The sequence below is a fragment of the Dermochelys coriacea genome, chromosome 5 (genome assembly GCF_009764565.3).
Source record: "Dermochelys coriacea isolate rDerCor1 chromosome 5, rDerCor1.pri.v4, whole genome shotgun sequence".
NCBI lineage: Eukaryota > Metazoa > Chordata > Testudines > Dermochelyidae > Dermochelys > Dermochelys coriacea.
Genome location: NC_050072.1, coordinates 129,417,398 through 129,432,190, shown reverse-complemented (window position 1 = coordinate 129,432,190; position 14,793 = coordinate 129,417,398). Strand labels below are relative to the sequence as shown.

The 14,793-nt window shown below is 48.1% G+C and overlaps 1 protein-coding gene across 4 annotated transcripts in view; it reads right to left on the bottom strand.

The window, feature by feature from the left end:
* SLC49A3 (solute carrier family 49 member 3) overlaps window positions 1-14,591 on the bottom strand; it is a 35,607-nt gene extending 21,016 nt beyond the window's left edge. For 2 of the 4 annotated variants that reach the window (XR_006281244.1, XM_038403803.2), the window contains exons 1-3: window positions 14,064-14,591; window positions 1,807-1,965; window positions 700-919 (exon numbers count right to left, since the gene is read on the bottom strand). Coding sequence is in view for 2 of the 4 variants with exons in the window: in XM_038403803.2 (XP_038259731.1) it covers window positions 700-919; window positions 1,807-1,965; window positions 14,064-14,210 (526 nt within the window). In the remaining 2 variants the exon portion in view is untranslated. The remainder of the gene's footprint in view (window positions 1-699; window positions 920-1,806; window positions 1,966-14,063) is intronic. The other 2 variants (XR_006281245.1, XM_043514245.1) reach the window with 2 other exon arrangements.
* Between the last annotated feature and the right edge of the window lie 202 nt (window positions 14,592-14,793).

Genomic DNA, 14,793 nt, shown 5'->3' with positions numbered 1-14,793 from the left:
GATGAACTCGTTTCTGTTCACAGCCTTTTCTAACACCTTGGAAACTAACTATTCAAATTTAGGGAGAAAATTAAGTTATTCGGTTTCCTTTCTTCTGGGTTCTTTATTTTTATTTTCCCTTTCCTGCAGTTAATCTTCCTCCTTCACAAGACCAAGGTGTATTAATTACAAGGTGGGAGGACCCTGTTCACACCAGCAGGATCTACATGAGGCAGGTAGAGGTTAACACTTCAGAGCACTCTACAATTCATAGCCCTGTAGTCCAGATTTTGGTGCCATGTAGACAAGCCCTTACACTGCCAAAGCACCTAGCTTTTCAAGTCATTGGTGATTTGGACCCCTGCCTACTTGAGGAGCTGGGTTCAAGTTATGGGTTAAGATTTGGTGACTATTCTGAGCTACTAGCAGCCTGCATGGGATTTGCAGGAGGAAAATGGTCTTGTGGCTAAGGCAGAGGGAAGAGATTGTGAGGTCTGGGGTTTTTACTCCAGACTTTCCATGTGATGAGTAAGTCATGTGACCTGTTCTCCATCTGCAATGTGGAGATACCTGCCTACTTCATGGGGTTTTGTGAAGCTTTAGTTCACTTACACATTGCGCAGTCCCTGTAAAACAGCTCCATAGGCCACGTACACCACAGGAAGGTTCCTCCATGGAGTGACCTCACTCCAGCTTGGCATGTTTGAAGCTGTTACTTACACATTGAAGAGATCATATTTGCTGTAGCTCTCTGGTGGTCTGGGAACCACAGGGCCGCTAGTTTTGTTGGAGAAAAAATGACAAGTGGCTGGGCCAGAGCACAGAGGCACTGTCCTATGAACAGGTACATGTAGGTCAGGGATCCCAGACTCAGGAAGCTGATGACACTGAAAGTCCGGATGACACTTCCAACCATGTTCAGCCAAACGCTAAGCATCACCTACAATAAGTAAAGAGGGACTGGAGTCACTTGCTGACTTACCTGCAGACTGAGGGAGACGGAATTAAGTTCTAGGATGTGGCATGACTCTAGGTGACCAATCTGGCGTGTCCCAGGCTCCTAATCCCTTCCCTCTCCTTCAGACATGTGCAGAGGTGTTGGCAGCATCATGGTTCCATCGGAAATACTAGTTTTATTTTCCTCTTTCATTCCATACAGTCGCCCCAGGGCCATCAACTGACTGGGGCTTGCATGGGTTGAAAGATGCACTCAGGTCTGCTGAGCCTCAGGTAGTGTGAAGCCACCTTTTCTCACATGACAAGCAAGTTTAGTCCTGGTTAATTTAGGAAGCTTATGGCCTCAAAAGACACTGGTAAATGAGCAACAAAACCAACCCCAGTTGGATGACTGAAATAAAGACAGATGTTCAGGTTCCATAATGCATCTGGTCTCAATACTCTGATCAAGTTCATGTGCAACTAAAGTTTGTTTGGTATGGGGCAGAGACCATCTCTAAGTGCTTCATGGTAACTTGATGAAGTTTCAAGTTATCAGGAAAGACTTTCTGGTAAATACAAACAAGTGAAGTTCAGGGAGAAATGTAAATTAGTGGCCCTAAAGAGAAAAAGGGGAAGGTATCAGACAATAATTTCCACTCTACTTTGTGTTTTCTTTTCTTGTTTTTCCCCACTTCATTTCCTCTTGGACCAGATTCTATTCATTGCAAGGTAGGAAGGATAGTTTTAAGTATATTTATCTCACACAATATTTAGTCAGAATGTCATGACTTAGGCTGCTACGTACATTGAATATTAGTTAGCAAAGATTAAAAAATACACAATAGCCCCAACTTTAGTTAGTTAATGCAGCTTCTCATTCAAACTTACAGCACACTTGAGTCCCACGGTGTCGAGAATCCAGGTTGCCACCAGTCCAAACGGGATAGATATGAGAAGGTACACCAGGGACAGCCAGTTAATCGTATCCATGGAGATGTGGAAGTAGGCTGCTGTTTTGTCAGCCACTGGAGCAAATGTCAGCCACAGCTGCCAGAGAGATTAAGAGTTAACACTCCATCTGCCAGGGTGAGCTTTGCCCCGTACAATCCCTGCATGATTGTGCTTTGGAGGGACACCAGGTGGTGGTGTAGTTTCACCCCCATTGGAAATCAGCCTCCATCCATCTGCTAGTCCAGTGCAAAGGCCAGAATCTCCGTTGCCATGGTGATGAGCATTTTCATGGCTCCTAGACCACTCCCCAGTGTCGGGGTGGGAGCACAGCCACTGGATGGCACGTGAATGCAGACGCTCCACTGCAGGGCCAGTCTGCCAGTGCCCCTACCATGTCCCACACTGAGTCTTCTTCAGTGCAGATGACCCCATGGTGATGATCACCATTTGGGTCACATTCAGAGGTGATGGTAGGGAGCCTAAACTGGTGTAATTCCCATTTTCTATGGTATTTACATCACCAGCTTAGGACTTCCTGGGCCAAGTTTTGTCATTTACCCTGGTGTAAACCTAGAGTAACCCCACTGAGTTACTGTAAGAAAGCTGAGCAGGCCCCATTATATTGCCTTATAGTCTATTAGACTGATAGGTAAGTTACACCCCCACTGAGTTATCACGACTGAATTTGGCCCTCAGCCACTTATTACAGCTGCAAATAGAGAGACACTCCAGAGTTTTCTACAAAGAATGTTACTTGGATATTCTACTATACACACCCAGGGAAGAGGTATTTATAGTCTGCTCTTCGCTATCATCATCTCCTTTAAAAATGCAAGTTTCAGAGTAGCAGCCGTGTTATTCTGTATCCGCAAAAAGAAAAGGAGTACTTGTGGCACCTTAGAGATTAACAAATTTATTTGAGCATCTGATGAAGTGAGCTCTAGCTCACGAAAAGCTTATGCTCAAATAAATTTGTTAGTTTCTAAGGTGCCACAAGTCCTCCTTTTTTAAAAATGCAAAATACTGTTGATTATAATGCCAAATTTAAGGCCATAAGGGACATAACTACAATCATCCTAATCTGACCTTCTGTGTAGCACACATCATGTGATTTCACCAAGTAATTCCTGCACCCCCTTTGACTGAATGAGAGCCTCTTGGGCATCTCCTCTTCACAATGAGCACCATGTACCTGTCACTGCAAGTCTAGCAGGCGGCACGGGCCAAGCACCGTAGCAAACTACAGGATCCTTCCTGTTAGTCCAGTAGCAGATATCTGCAGAAACCAGAACTGATGGAATTATCTGGATACCCCACTGGGATAATACAAGATCCTTCTTAAAAAAAACACCCCAATTTTGAGATTTAACATTTACATCCAAATGACGTCAAAATATGCCCTTTGAAGTGGTTTCTAAAGCTATGTGTATACCGCACACTTCTGGTGGCATGTAGAGTATGCACTGGGGTGGGACCACTGTGCTCCCCCCCTCCCCCAGCAGGGGTTTAAGTAGTGATGTAGATGGTGAGGCACATCTTAGGCACCGGAAGGATGGGGGTATGTATGTGAGTACATACATACGGTTCTCTTCTTGCCCAAGCCTTGCTTGCCTGTCTACACTGCTATTTTTAACCGTGTAGTGTCCTGCTGCCTCCCCCCCCGCCAGAACTTATTACTGACACTTGTAGCTACACACCGCAGTGTGGATGCAGCTTGCTTTTTGCTGCAGCGTGTAGCTACACATCGCCAAAAGTAGAGGTAGCATAATTCATGAAGATTCTTTGGGTAGCTACAACATAGTTTATTAGGCTATTTTTATGAATAGTGTTTTATTAGGTAAGCTATTGGAGTGCTCATGCTGTGCCTTTTGATTCCATCAGCTTGTTTGTACAATGTCTTGTGAATTTAAATACCTGTGTTGCTACAAAGCCCTAAAAAGAGAGCTTTTTTTCTCACATAATTTGCACGTATGAGATCGGTGTCAACAACTGGTTTAAATGGAGGTCTTACCCTGCCAGAGAAGAGTTTGTCTCACACAGCGTTTCCCTGCTAGTGAGAGACAGTTCTGGTAGCTTACAGTTTAAAATTTTCACCCATTTGAGAAGAGTAAATACAGACTATCAGTATAATGGGGTTCATTACATCCTGCGTGTCAGTCCATCTCCTCCTCCATTCCCATGATGGGAATAAGGGCATGTTGATCGATTTCTCCAAACTTGGTGCCTGAAGTTCTTCACCTAAATCTGACTTTGAGGCACCTGGATCATCAGCCTGCTTTTCTGAGTGCCCAGAATTCCTGTTGCGATCAGGTGCTCAGCACCTTTCAATATCCGGCAACTTTTCCCTGAAAGCATCCAACCATACTGAAACATGTGGGGCATTGTCTGAGTTTCAAAATGCCTGCGTAGACTTTGTTTCAACGTTTTTCAAGACCATTTGGTCAACACTGAGAATTCATCCCACATAACATTTCAATTCAAAGCCTATTTTAGCTAGAGATTGCACAGGATCATAGAAATGTTGGCCTGGAAGGGATCTTGAGACATCATCAAGTCCCCTGAGCTGAGACAGGACCAAGACCCTAACAGATTATAGAACTCTCTCAATCTCAGGCTTTTGTCCAGTTAATTTGGGGGTTGCCACATTTAATTTGATTGAAGCTATTGCAGCACTTAAAGATAATCTTCAGCTTTCGGTGCAATATGCTCCGGATACATTTGATAAGCAGGTTTGAGCACAGATTAGTGTTTTCTTTGAAGAGCAGTCTCAGTCAGAGCTAACTTCAGCTGCTGTTTCCAGCCCCCTGGGAGAGGTGTAACATCCTATTCCCCAGCCCAGCCCTGCAGCCACTGGCTGGTGAGTGAAGTCATGGACGCATTTCCTTGGAGCATTCAGCTCTGCTGAAAGCAGGATCTTGCCCCTCCCTTACACTGAGTGCTAAAAGCCACATTACACCTGCCTCCTGCACCGGAGTAGCCTATTCCTCTAAGCACCTTCCCAAGCACCCCGTGAGATCAGGAGAGTTATTTCCATATTGAAACGGACAGAGGTGAAAGCCAACTCTTCCAGAAGAGTCCACAAGGTTTGGGTGCCTCATCTGAGCGCTCAGCTTGATGCTTTAAAGGGGACAGATTGTTCAAACATGTTGAGAACCCTGCTGCTTTCATCTACCTCAACATCAGGTGCTCGCTGTGCACGATGGGACCCAAAGACCACGGCACCCAGAACTAGTGGACAAGCCATAAAAATCTGTCTTTTAGAGTGTAGCTCCAGGGTACATGGTTAGTCAGTGTCTGAGCCAGAGTCTGAACTCAAGAGTTCCTGTCTTAGTCCCATCCATGCATGGTCGCCCGGAGTGTGTTGCTTCTCATTCTTTGTTGACACTAGCAATAAACTAGTTCAAAGGCGCTCTTGCTGACAGGTCAAAATGTGCCATCTCTCCCCTGTGCCTGGGTGCTTGAAGAACAAGAGGTTCCTATATTTAAAAGTGGGAAGCTGAAAGTATATTCTTAAATGCAAGGCAAGTATTTTTAAAGGCTGAGATATTTCTCCCCTGACATGCACTGACTCAAACAGCGGAATTGATGTTCACATCAGCCATGGGACTAGAGCAGGGGTGGGCAAACTTTTTGGGCCGAGGGCCACATCTGGGTGGGGAAATTGTATGCAGGGCCGGGGCAAGGGATTGGGGTGCGGGAGGGAGTGCGAGATGTGGGAGTGGGTGAGGTGTGCAGGAATGGGCTCAAGGCAAGGGATTGGGGCAGAGGATGGGGTGGGGGGTGTGTGAGGGGGCTCAGGGAAGGGGGTTGGGGTGTAGGAGGAGAGCGGAGTGCAGGAGGGGGCTCAGGGCAGGGGTGCAAGAGGGGTGCGGGTGTGACAGGGAGCTCAGGGGAGGGGGTTGGGGTGCAGGGTGCAGTGGGGGCTCAGGGCAGGGGGTTGGGGTGCACACGGTTGCAGGGTAGGGAGTTGGGATGCAGGAAGGGTGAGAGGTGCAGGCAGGGACTTGGGGCAGGGTGCAGGAAGGGTTTGGGCTCTGGAATTTACCTAAAGCAACTCCGGAGTGGCAGCGGTGCGCACTGGGGCCAGGGCAGGCTGCCTGCCTGCCCTGGCCCCACACCATGCCCGGGAAGTAGCCAGAACCACGTCCCTGCGCAGTCCTTGCGGGAGGGGAGGCACAGGGCTCCATGCGCTGCACTTGCCATGCCTCCAGGTACCTCCCCCGAAGCTCCCATTGGCCGGGGTTCCCCATTCCTGGCCAACGGGAGCTGTGGGGGGTGGTGCCTGGAGGCAAAGGCAACGCACAGAGCCCTCTGCTCCCTCCCCACCCCAGGGTCCAGGGACGTGGTGCCGGCTGCTTCTGAGAGCGGCGCAGGGCCTGCGATACCACGGAGGCAATCCCGCAGGCCGGATCCAAAGCCCCGAGGGGCCGGATCCAGCTTGCGGGCCGTAGTTTGCCCACCCCTGGACTAGAGACACAGGCCCAAAACAAGTTCTTTTTCAGCAAGGAAGACCCTGCAGATAGGATCTTTCTTGTAAGAGCTGCCAGTACAGCTGCAATAGAAACATTGACACAATTTAAAAATGACAGTATGTAAAAACTTTGAATAGACGATAATTTGCATGAACCAGAAAGATCAAATGGTTTTTAAATGTGAAGTACAGCAACATTGCTTAGGTGTGCATCCATCTCTCCATCTTTTGTGGAAGAGGATGATGAGACAAACATTTAGGATGGCTACGGCTTTAAAGGCGATAATAAGATGTTCTGAAGTTGCCGCAGTATGCGCATCCTTGCCTTAAAACATGTTACTTAAAGAATCGCTTCTCTGTATGGCACTGCATTCAACTCTGTAGAAAGTGCTTCTGATGTGTGGGAAACAAAGTGCCAGCAGCAACTGTCTCAGAAGATGAGATGTACTGTGGTCTACAAACATGCATGGTGGAATTTTGTTTTGTACAACTGAGAGTTTGAGATGGCTCCACTCGTTCCCATAATCAAAGTAATTGTGCAAAGGACTCCCGCCTCAGAGGAAGTGTGATTGCTAAAATTGCCAGCTAGATTAGAGGGACTCACTTCAGGAAACAGCCAAGTGTCAAGAGGCCAGAACTGCTGCTTCGCTAGCCAAGAGAAATGTTTAATTAGAATTATACAGTGATGGTACAAATAGGGAAATATTTTGCAGTGTTTGGGAGAATTAACACTTTTAGGCTTGTTTGAGATGATTCACATCAGGAAAACAAGGCAGTTAGGAATTTGGATCAGCCTACCTCTTCCTCACAGACTGGAATATCCTGCCCCAATTGTGCTATTCTGAGAGTGCAACTCCGTAGCCCTTGGGTTCTTGTAGGAAATCATATCTGCCTAACAAATTAGATGAAATCCAGAACTGCACTCTGCCCACAATTTGAGTTGTTGGGGTCTTGTGTTTGAATCAATCGTATGGATGTGCTTGAGCCCAGAAGAGTTTGGACTGGGATTGGAACGTCCCGGCATTAGAAGGATTCTAACTGCATGGTCCAGCTTGGGCCCCTCTATTCTACAGAAAAGTACAATAAGATCTGAAACTGGGAGTCCAAGCTGAGTTTATATTTGCATGTGCAACATTCACTCTTGAGCATGGAAAGCATTGGATTTCTACTCAACCCCAGTCATGCTAATTTTACACTCAAAATGTTTGTGACATAAGTTTTCCTCATTGCCTTCTCTACACTCTGAACATAAGAACGGACAAACTGGGTCAGACCGAAGCATGGGTGGCGGGTGAACCGCCGGCTGGGGGAGGTTAGCCCCCAGCTGGCCCCGCCTACCACCCGAGGCCCCTTCCCCCACTGGAGCCCCGAGGCCCCCCCCCCGCCTGCGATCGCAGGTCTCTGCTTCCTCCACCTCCGAGGCACTTCACCTGCCTTGTTTCCGCTGTAGGCTCCCTATCTTCTTGGCAATCCCCACTTCATACTCAGGACTCACCTTCTCTCCATCCATTCTGAGGTAGCCTGAAATCCCACCCGGGGTTATCTTTCCCCTTCCTCTCATGCTGTCTTTCCCCACCCAGGCAGCTCCTTGGCTGAGGGGCCATCTTTTCTCTTCCCTGCCTCCTTGAGTAGCCAGAGGGCTACCATGAGTACTGCTCACATGCTGACAGTTCACACTTACATTTAGCTAGAGCCCTCTCAAAAACATTACGGGCATGTTTCTTTTGCAGCAGGGGCAGCATTTTCAGCCAACTCCGTGACAGCCAAGCATCAGGCAGCTGGGAGGGTCAGTCAAAAATGTTAACTGATTGGTACTGTAGTGAGCATGCCAAAATTAGGGGGTTAGACACAAAGCCATTTTACAGCATTCATTTAAAGGGGCACCTATTGTAGGCAATTCATAGAATTCTAGAATATCAGGGTTGGAAGGGACCTCTGGAGGTCATCTAGTCCAACCCCCTGCTCAAAGCAGGACCAATCCCCAACTAAATCATCCCAGCCAGGGCTTAAAGCCTCCAGGCAAATCAGCTTGCTGCTGTCTGAGGTATCATTGCATGAGGGGCAATGTGTTTGTGAAGCTTGTACAGCTAATGTGGTTTGTTTCTGCAGGATTTCAAATGCTAATAGCATGCTGTGCACCAGAGTCAGGGCTTGGCTTTACAAGAAACTGTTCCGACTTCAAAGCCAGCTGGGCAGGGCTGGCTGCTTTGTTTTACTCAGCCATACACGCATAGTCCTTCTGCATGAAGCCAACTAGCTTCTCCCTCCCTCACTAGTATGATGAGGTCATTGTTGGAGAACTTCTCTCTCACCAGAGGCTGAGGGCCAGATTCTGCTCAATTATGCAGGTGCAATCCCAGTGGAGTCAGTGAGACTTGCACCATGCACTGGGAGTAGAATTGGGCCCCTAGCCTGCAGCGAACAAGTAGCTTAACCCTGGGGCACTTTGAGTCTCTGCAGTGCAGGTTCACCCCTTGCCTTCTGCAGTCGGCAGGACATCCTCCCAGAATGGGCTCAGTGACCCCAGCCGCACTGGGAGGCCAGAGCTGGCTGAAGCAGCCAGAAAGCAAGTGAGGTGCTCCGGACGCAAAGGTACAGAGAGCTGCTACCACCAGGGGTGCTATGGAGTCCTGGCTGGAATTTAGAACTGTGCCCCCCCCCCCCCCCGGAACCAGCACTGTCATCTCTCCCGCTCTTGGGGTTAAGGGGGTGGATGCTCACCCCCACTCCCTCGGGGCAAATCAACCCTGGTCTGTCTTTCTGCAGAGGTCAGGGTCAGAACCACATAGCAAGTGTGTGGTTGTGCAGAATAACCCAGACAAGGAGTGCGTGGACCCTTTGGGGCGTTATGTCCAGCTATGGAGTATTGTACAGCACTGTGGGAACTTCCTCCTGCTCCAGGCTCACGAGTCAGATCACATCAGGAGGTCTGGCCACACCCATGTGTGTGGAAATCAGGCCAGCCTCCGGAGAGACACTGCTAACTTCTGAGTTTCATGTTCCTCCTACAATCATCTGTCAGCAATACTGGCCTCAACTGAGCAACGACAGCTCTGGCACAAGGAGTTGGAAGAGCTCGTGGGATGGACTTTCTGCTCTGGATTAGGTCTCCCTTTGTCTGTTTGCTGCTTGAGTTATAGAAATTATTGTAATTTTACTTTAAAAATTCCCAAACTCACTGGGTCAATATCTACATTTTCAAGTTTGCAGAGTACCAAGTTTTATGGCTTAAGTTGATTGAGATACCACATACAGACCTGGGTAATTAGACCTGTGACATTTTGCTAGAAGAGCTTTCCTTATGCCTCGGTCCTAAGTCAGCATTGTGAGTCCGATTCCCCACCACTCTGCACACCTGTACAATGGGCGCACAGCACACCGAGAGCAGAATGTCAGCGGCACACAGCCACTGTGCATGGCTGTATGTGACAAGGTGCAGAGCAACGGGGAATTGGGGCCAGTGTTTAGCTGCATGGGCACTTTATTACACCATGTACCTAAGTGCCTTTCTTTTTTTTTTTTCCTGTCACATTGGAGACCCCTATGGACAGCTGGAGCAGAGAGAGCACCTCTGGGAGGGTCAATAATTCTATCTTGATTTTTCAAGGTGTAATCATTGGTACATAGGCACTGCAGGACAATCTGAGACTGGCACCGAATGGGACTGAATTGGCAGTGTGTGTGTGTGGTTTCCCTTCTCCTCACTGGTTTTATTTCTGTTTTAAGATCGCAGCGTTTCTACACTTATGGATTTATTAAAACACACATTTTACTATGTTTCAGTCTTTGGCATGGGGACTTATTGTGTAAGAGAGTTTCATTCATGCCACGGCCAGTGTTGGGAGGGTGGCAAAGAGGCTGACTGGGCAGCAGGAAGGTTAGAATCTCTGGGGCTGGGAAAGAGACCAAGAACAAAGCAAACCCAGACTTATATCTGCATACTTGTGGAGGGGACCCATTTTAAGTGTCTATTATTCACACAGTTTTGATCAGGGTCGGTCCTAGACCAAAAGGCGCTGCAGGTGAGGAGCGTCTTCGGTGCCCCCCCGCTCCCATTTGTTAAACTTCTGAATACCTTATTTTTTATTGCATTTGTAGCCCATTTCATGACTTGGACGCACGATTTGCATGCATGATTTATCCCTGTCATATAAGACTGACTGGCAATGCCCTGTTCCTTATAGCCATGAAGTAACACCAGGTTGAAAAGGGACCCTGGCAGCTCTGTCAGCACTGGTGACTGGGCCATTAAAAGTCCGGTCGGCGGTACAGCGGGGCTAAGGCAGGCTCCCTGCCTGCCCTGGCTCTGCGCGGCTCCCAGACGTGGCTGGCATGTCCCTGCGGCCCCTAAGTGCAGGGGTGGCCAGGGAAGCTCTGCATGCTGCCCCCACCTCGAGCGATGGCTCTGCAACTCCCATTGGCCAGAAAGCTTCCATTCCTACTTCTACTCCATCCCCTTTCCTGCCATGTATTTGCTAGAGCTGTGATCTCAAAGAAACAGGGCTTCCATCATTTCCCTGGACAGATTGTTCCACAGTCTTAGAGCTAACAGAGTCAGGTTTTCCAAGATATTTAAACTAGAGTTTCCCTTTCTTAATTTCATCCTATTTCTCCCAATCTCTCTCTTCTTGTATCATATTTAAATCCTGCTAATATCTATGAATGATTCGCATGCCCACCCTTAGCTGTCAGTTAGTCAATGTATGGTGTTTATAGCTTGGTTCTGCTCTAAGCACTTAAGCATACAAGTAACTGTTCCAGCCCCTTGCTTTTAGAACCTGACCACCAAAGTCCAATGAAAATACTCCCATTGACTTTGGGCAATGAGTTTAGGCTCTAAGTCTTTCCAACTGCACCTCAATTGTTTGTTGCTGGCACTGGTTGAATAAAAGTTGCACCTGCTTATTGATTAAAGCTTAGTTCTTTATTTGCCAGCTTAGTAGGACTGGGCAGCCATTTTCAAATATTACAAGTATTGCAAAACTATTATAAAACATTCACAAGGAATTTTCATCCTTTCTCCAGCTCTTGCTATTCTCTGAGCTCCCCGAACAGCCTGCCTGCTTGTATTCGTTATGCTGGTTTTGCTCTGTGAACAGGGCCCTAGGATCTGTGCAACGCAGTTCAGCTAATTCTCCCAGGCATTAGTACAGTGTTCCTATTGGTGTCATTCTACGTGCATGTCAAAAACCACTTGATCCCTGGCTGAGGCAGTATAGGAGAGCTATGCAGAGAATGCACTTATACAAAGAGGGTCTCCAATCCTGTAAACACAGGCCCACGAGTAGCCCCTTTGGATTGTTGCTCATGTGCACAGCCATTTGCAGGACTTGGGCAGGGTGGTGGGAGTGAGCGCACATGAGCTGACAGTTGTGGAAAGGTGCTGCCTGGGCACAATTCAATCCCATCTGAAGGCAGGATTAGATCAGAGCATTGAAGCACCCACAATAACTCCATTGTACTTATAAGGCAGGCAAGCCCTTACAGAAAAGACGCCTGCTTTGTCCAATAAATCCAATTTTTCTAAACCCGGATCATAACAAACAGCTCATAAGAGGCTCTAAAGGAAGCACGTTTGGTCCATTTTCTGAGAATTAGATGAGCCTGTTGTTTTACACCAGCGAGGAAACCAAGCCTAATGCCCATTCACCAATGCCAAGCTATTTCCAACTCTATCTTTAAAACATTATGGGGTCGATTGTGCCACCTTTGCTCATGCTGAATAGCACCTTCCTCTGTTACTAGTCCTGCTAGCTCTTTACAGACTGAGGAGCTATTCAGTGTACCTAGGGCATACCCGCTCCTTTAAGCGGCAAGTGTCATTAATGCCATTTAACAGAATTTGCACCATTTCAGTCTGGTGTGATCTTGAAATTCCTGTTGCTAGCCACTTTGCTTTACGGCAAGCAGCCTTCCGGGTGGGGCCCATGTTGTATCTTGCTGGTGAGAAAGGAAGTGTTGTGATGCAGATTGGAAAAGAAGCAAGAAAATAGCATGTTCAAGACAAAAAGATGCTCGTCACTTGCACTTGTTTGATGGCAAGTTTAGGTCTTCTAGTGTGCTCAGTTCTTACTTTTGAGTTCCTTGCTGAAGAGCTTTGACTCTATAAAACAGAACTAGATAAGTTCATGGAGGATAGATCCATCAATGGCTATTAGCCAAGATGGTCAGGGATGCAATCCCATACTCTGGGTGACCCCATGGATGGCGGGGATAATAGGCCAGGGAAGGCTCTGCAGTGGGACACTGACCTGGGGCTGCTAACCAGCCAGCCCAGGACTGGAGCAAGCCCGGGGCTGCTCTGGTGGCGGGGGGGGGGGGGGGGGGGAGAAGGTTCCCGCCAGCCAGCACAGGACTTCTCTGGCCACGTGAGGAGTTCAGGGCTCCTGCTGCAAAGGGTGGGGCCTTGTGTAGAAGGGGCAGGGCCATGGGGATAGCCCATGGGTGACCCTAAACTTCTGACTGCCAGAAGCGAGGAGGGGAAGACAGAGGTCGATCACTCCAACAGCCCTGTTCTGTACACCGCCCCCAAAGTTTGGGTATGGGCCGCTGTCAGCAGACAGGATACTAGCCTTGATAGACCATTGGTCTGACCCAATATGGCAATTCTTATGTTCTTTCTTGTATGAAGTAAGATGCTATCCGTGTTCACATCACTGCAGACAAGACATTGGCAAGGATGTTTGACTTTAAAATGATTTAAGGTTTTTCATTTTCTCTTGCAATGTGACTGAAATTTCTCAGAGAAAGAAACGTTGCTGTGAGCCAAGGACACAGAGTCCTGGCTTTCCCCCACTGGTCTGCCAAAGCCAGTCCTGGACCAAGGTACAAGGTTTTGACCAGGTCTACACTAAAATTTTTGCTAGTGTAGTAATGTTGTTTAGGGATGTGATTTTTTTTTTTATAATTTTTTTTTATACCAGCAAAAGCCCTAGTGTAGATGCAGTAATATCAGTGATACAGCTTATTTTATTTGGGAAACTGGCATCATCTATGCTGGCAAATCACCCTTTTGCTGGAACAAGCTGCCTCTAGGCTACATCTATAGCTGTATTGACAAGCATTTCCTAGTATGAACTAGGCCTTTGTGGCAGGATTCCAATTCAAATATCCCATCCAAGCTCTCCAAACACTTTAAAATAATAAAAGCAGCCTACAAAAATCAGGAATGATTAACCAAGCACCCCGTTAAATTTATACCAGCTATGTTAGCGCATTTTCCAGCTCCGTTTTGTCTAACGCTTGCTGCTGTTAGGTTACCATGGAAATTAGTTCTTTGTAACTTCTCAAACAAACTATGTAAATACACGAGACCAGGGAAGTTGCCAAAGGAATCCTCGGCACGCTGCTTAGATCAGATTTTTTCCTCCTCGTTAAATCCATTTGAAGATAGCATCCTCCATATTTTAGTTTTGCTGTGAAATCTCTCGGCCTGGGTCAAGGTTACCACACCTTTTAGCCCATCACACTGAGTAAAGTTTCAGCTCTTTTCAAATCCTAAGTGGCTGCTGCCTAGACAGGTGCTTAGGACACAGTGTATTATCACAGGTCATGCATTAAGACAAATCTGTGTTTGTTAGGAGCTCGTCTGCTGCAGATGCTAGCTGGGACAGAGCTCTCTCCCCACCAGTGTCACAGAAAGGCAGGCTTGTTCCGGACCGGAATGTCAGGATTCCACAAGAGAACAGGTGTAAGCGCTGAGGGCAGTGTCACCGGTACTCACCATGGCATTGGAGCAGTTCAGCAGGCAGACCACCACCAGCAGGAACCATCGCCGCCTGTAAGATCTGAAGAGCACTGGTTTCCTCAGCTCAGCCGGCCCTGGCTTTTCCAGCAAAGTCTCCGAGTCGTCTGTTGTTTCCTCATCCATCTTCCCCACTTCGGGACAGTCAGAGCGCCTGTCTCCGGTGGCTCTCTTGGGGGAGGCCAGGCAGCAATTGGGTGCGAGGGGCAGACCCTGGGCACATTGTTCAGTGCACAGCACTCGCTTTCCTGTCAGGCGCTCTAAATGCTGGCTGCTTTCTTCTGGGTGCAACAGCTGCCCTTGGGCGAGCCTGTCCCTGCCTTTCCCTTCCTGCCTGGTTCAGCAGGAGGAGTGCCTGCCCAGCTTATAAAGGAGTTCCTTTTTCTGCTCCCACAACCACTCTCTCTCTGCTCCCTTCTCCACACCCCACAGGGTCCTAGTGCTGGCCTGACTGAAACACTCTGCTCTGCAGCCTGGAGCCAGCACAGCAAGTTCTGTCGGCCAAAGTCTGCAAAGCCAAGCAAACACAAAGCGCTGCATTCCTCTGCTGCAATGCCAGGGAGCCCCACGAACAAGGCCTGCAGGTGGCGGGGGGGGGGGGGGTAACACAGACCTTTGCCACGTGCCACATCAGCACTGCAAACTACAATCACTACTGACTGGCAAAGCATTGCTCCCTCTCATCCCCCACGGCAGATTGATTTGTTCT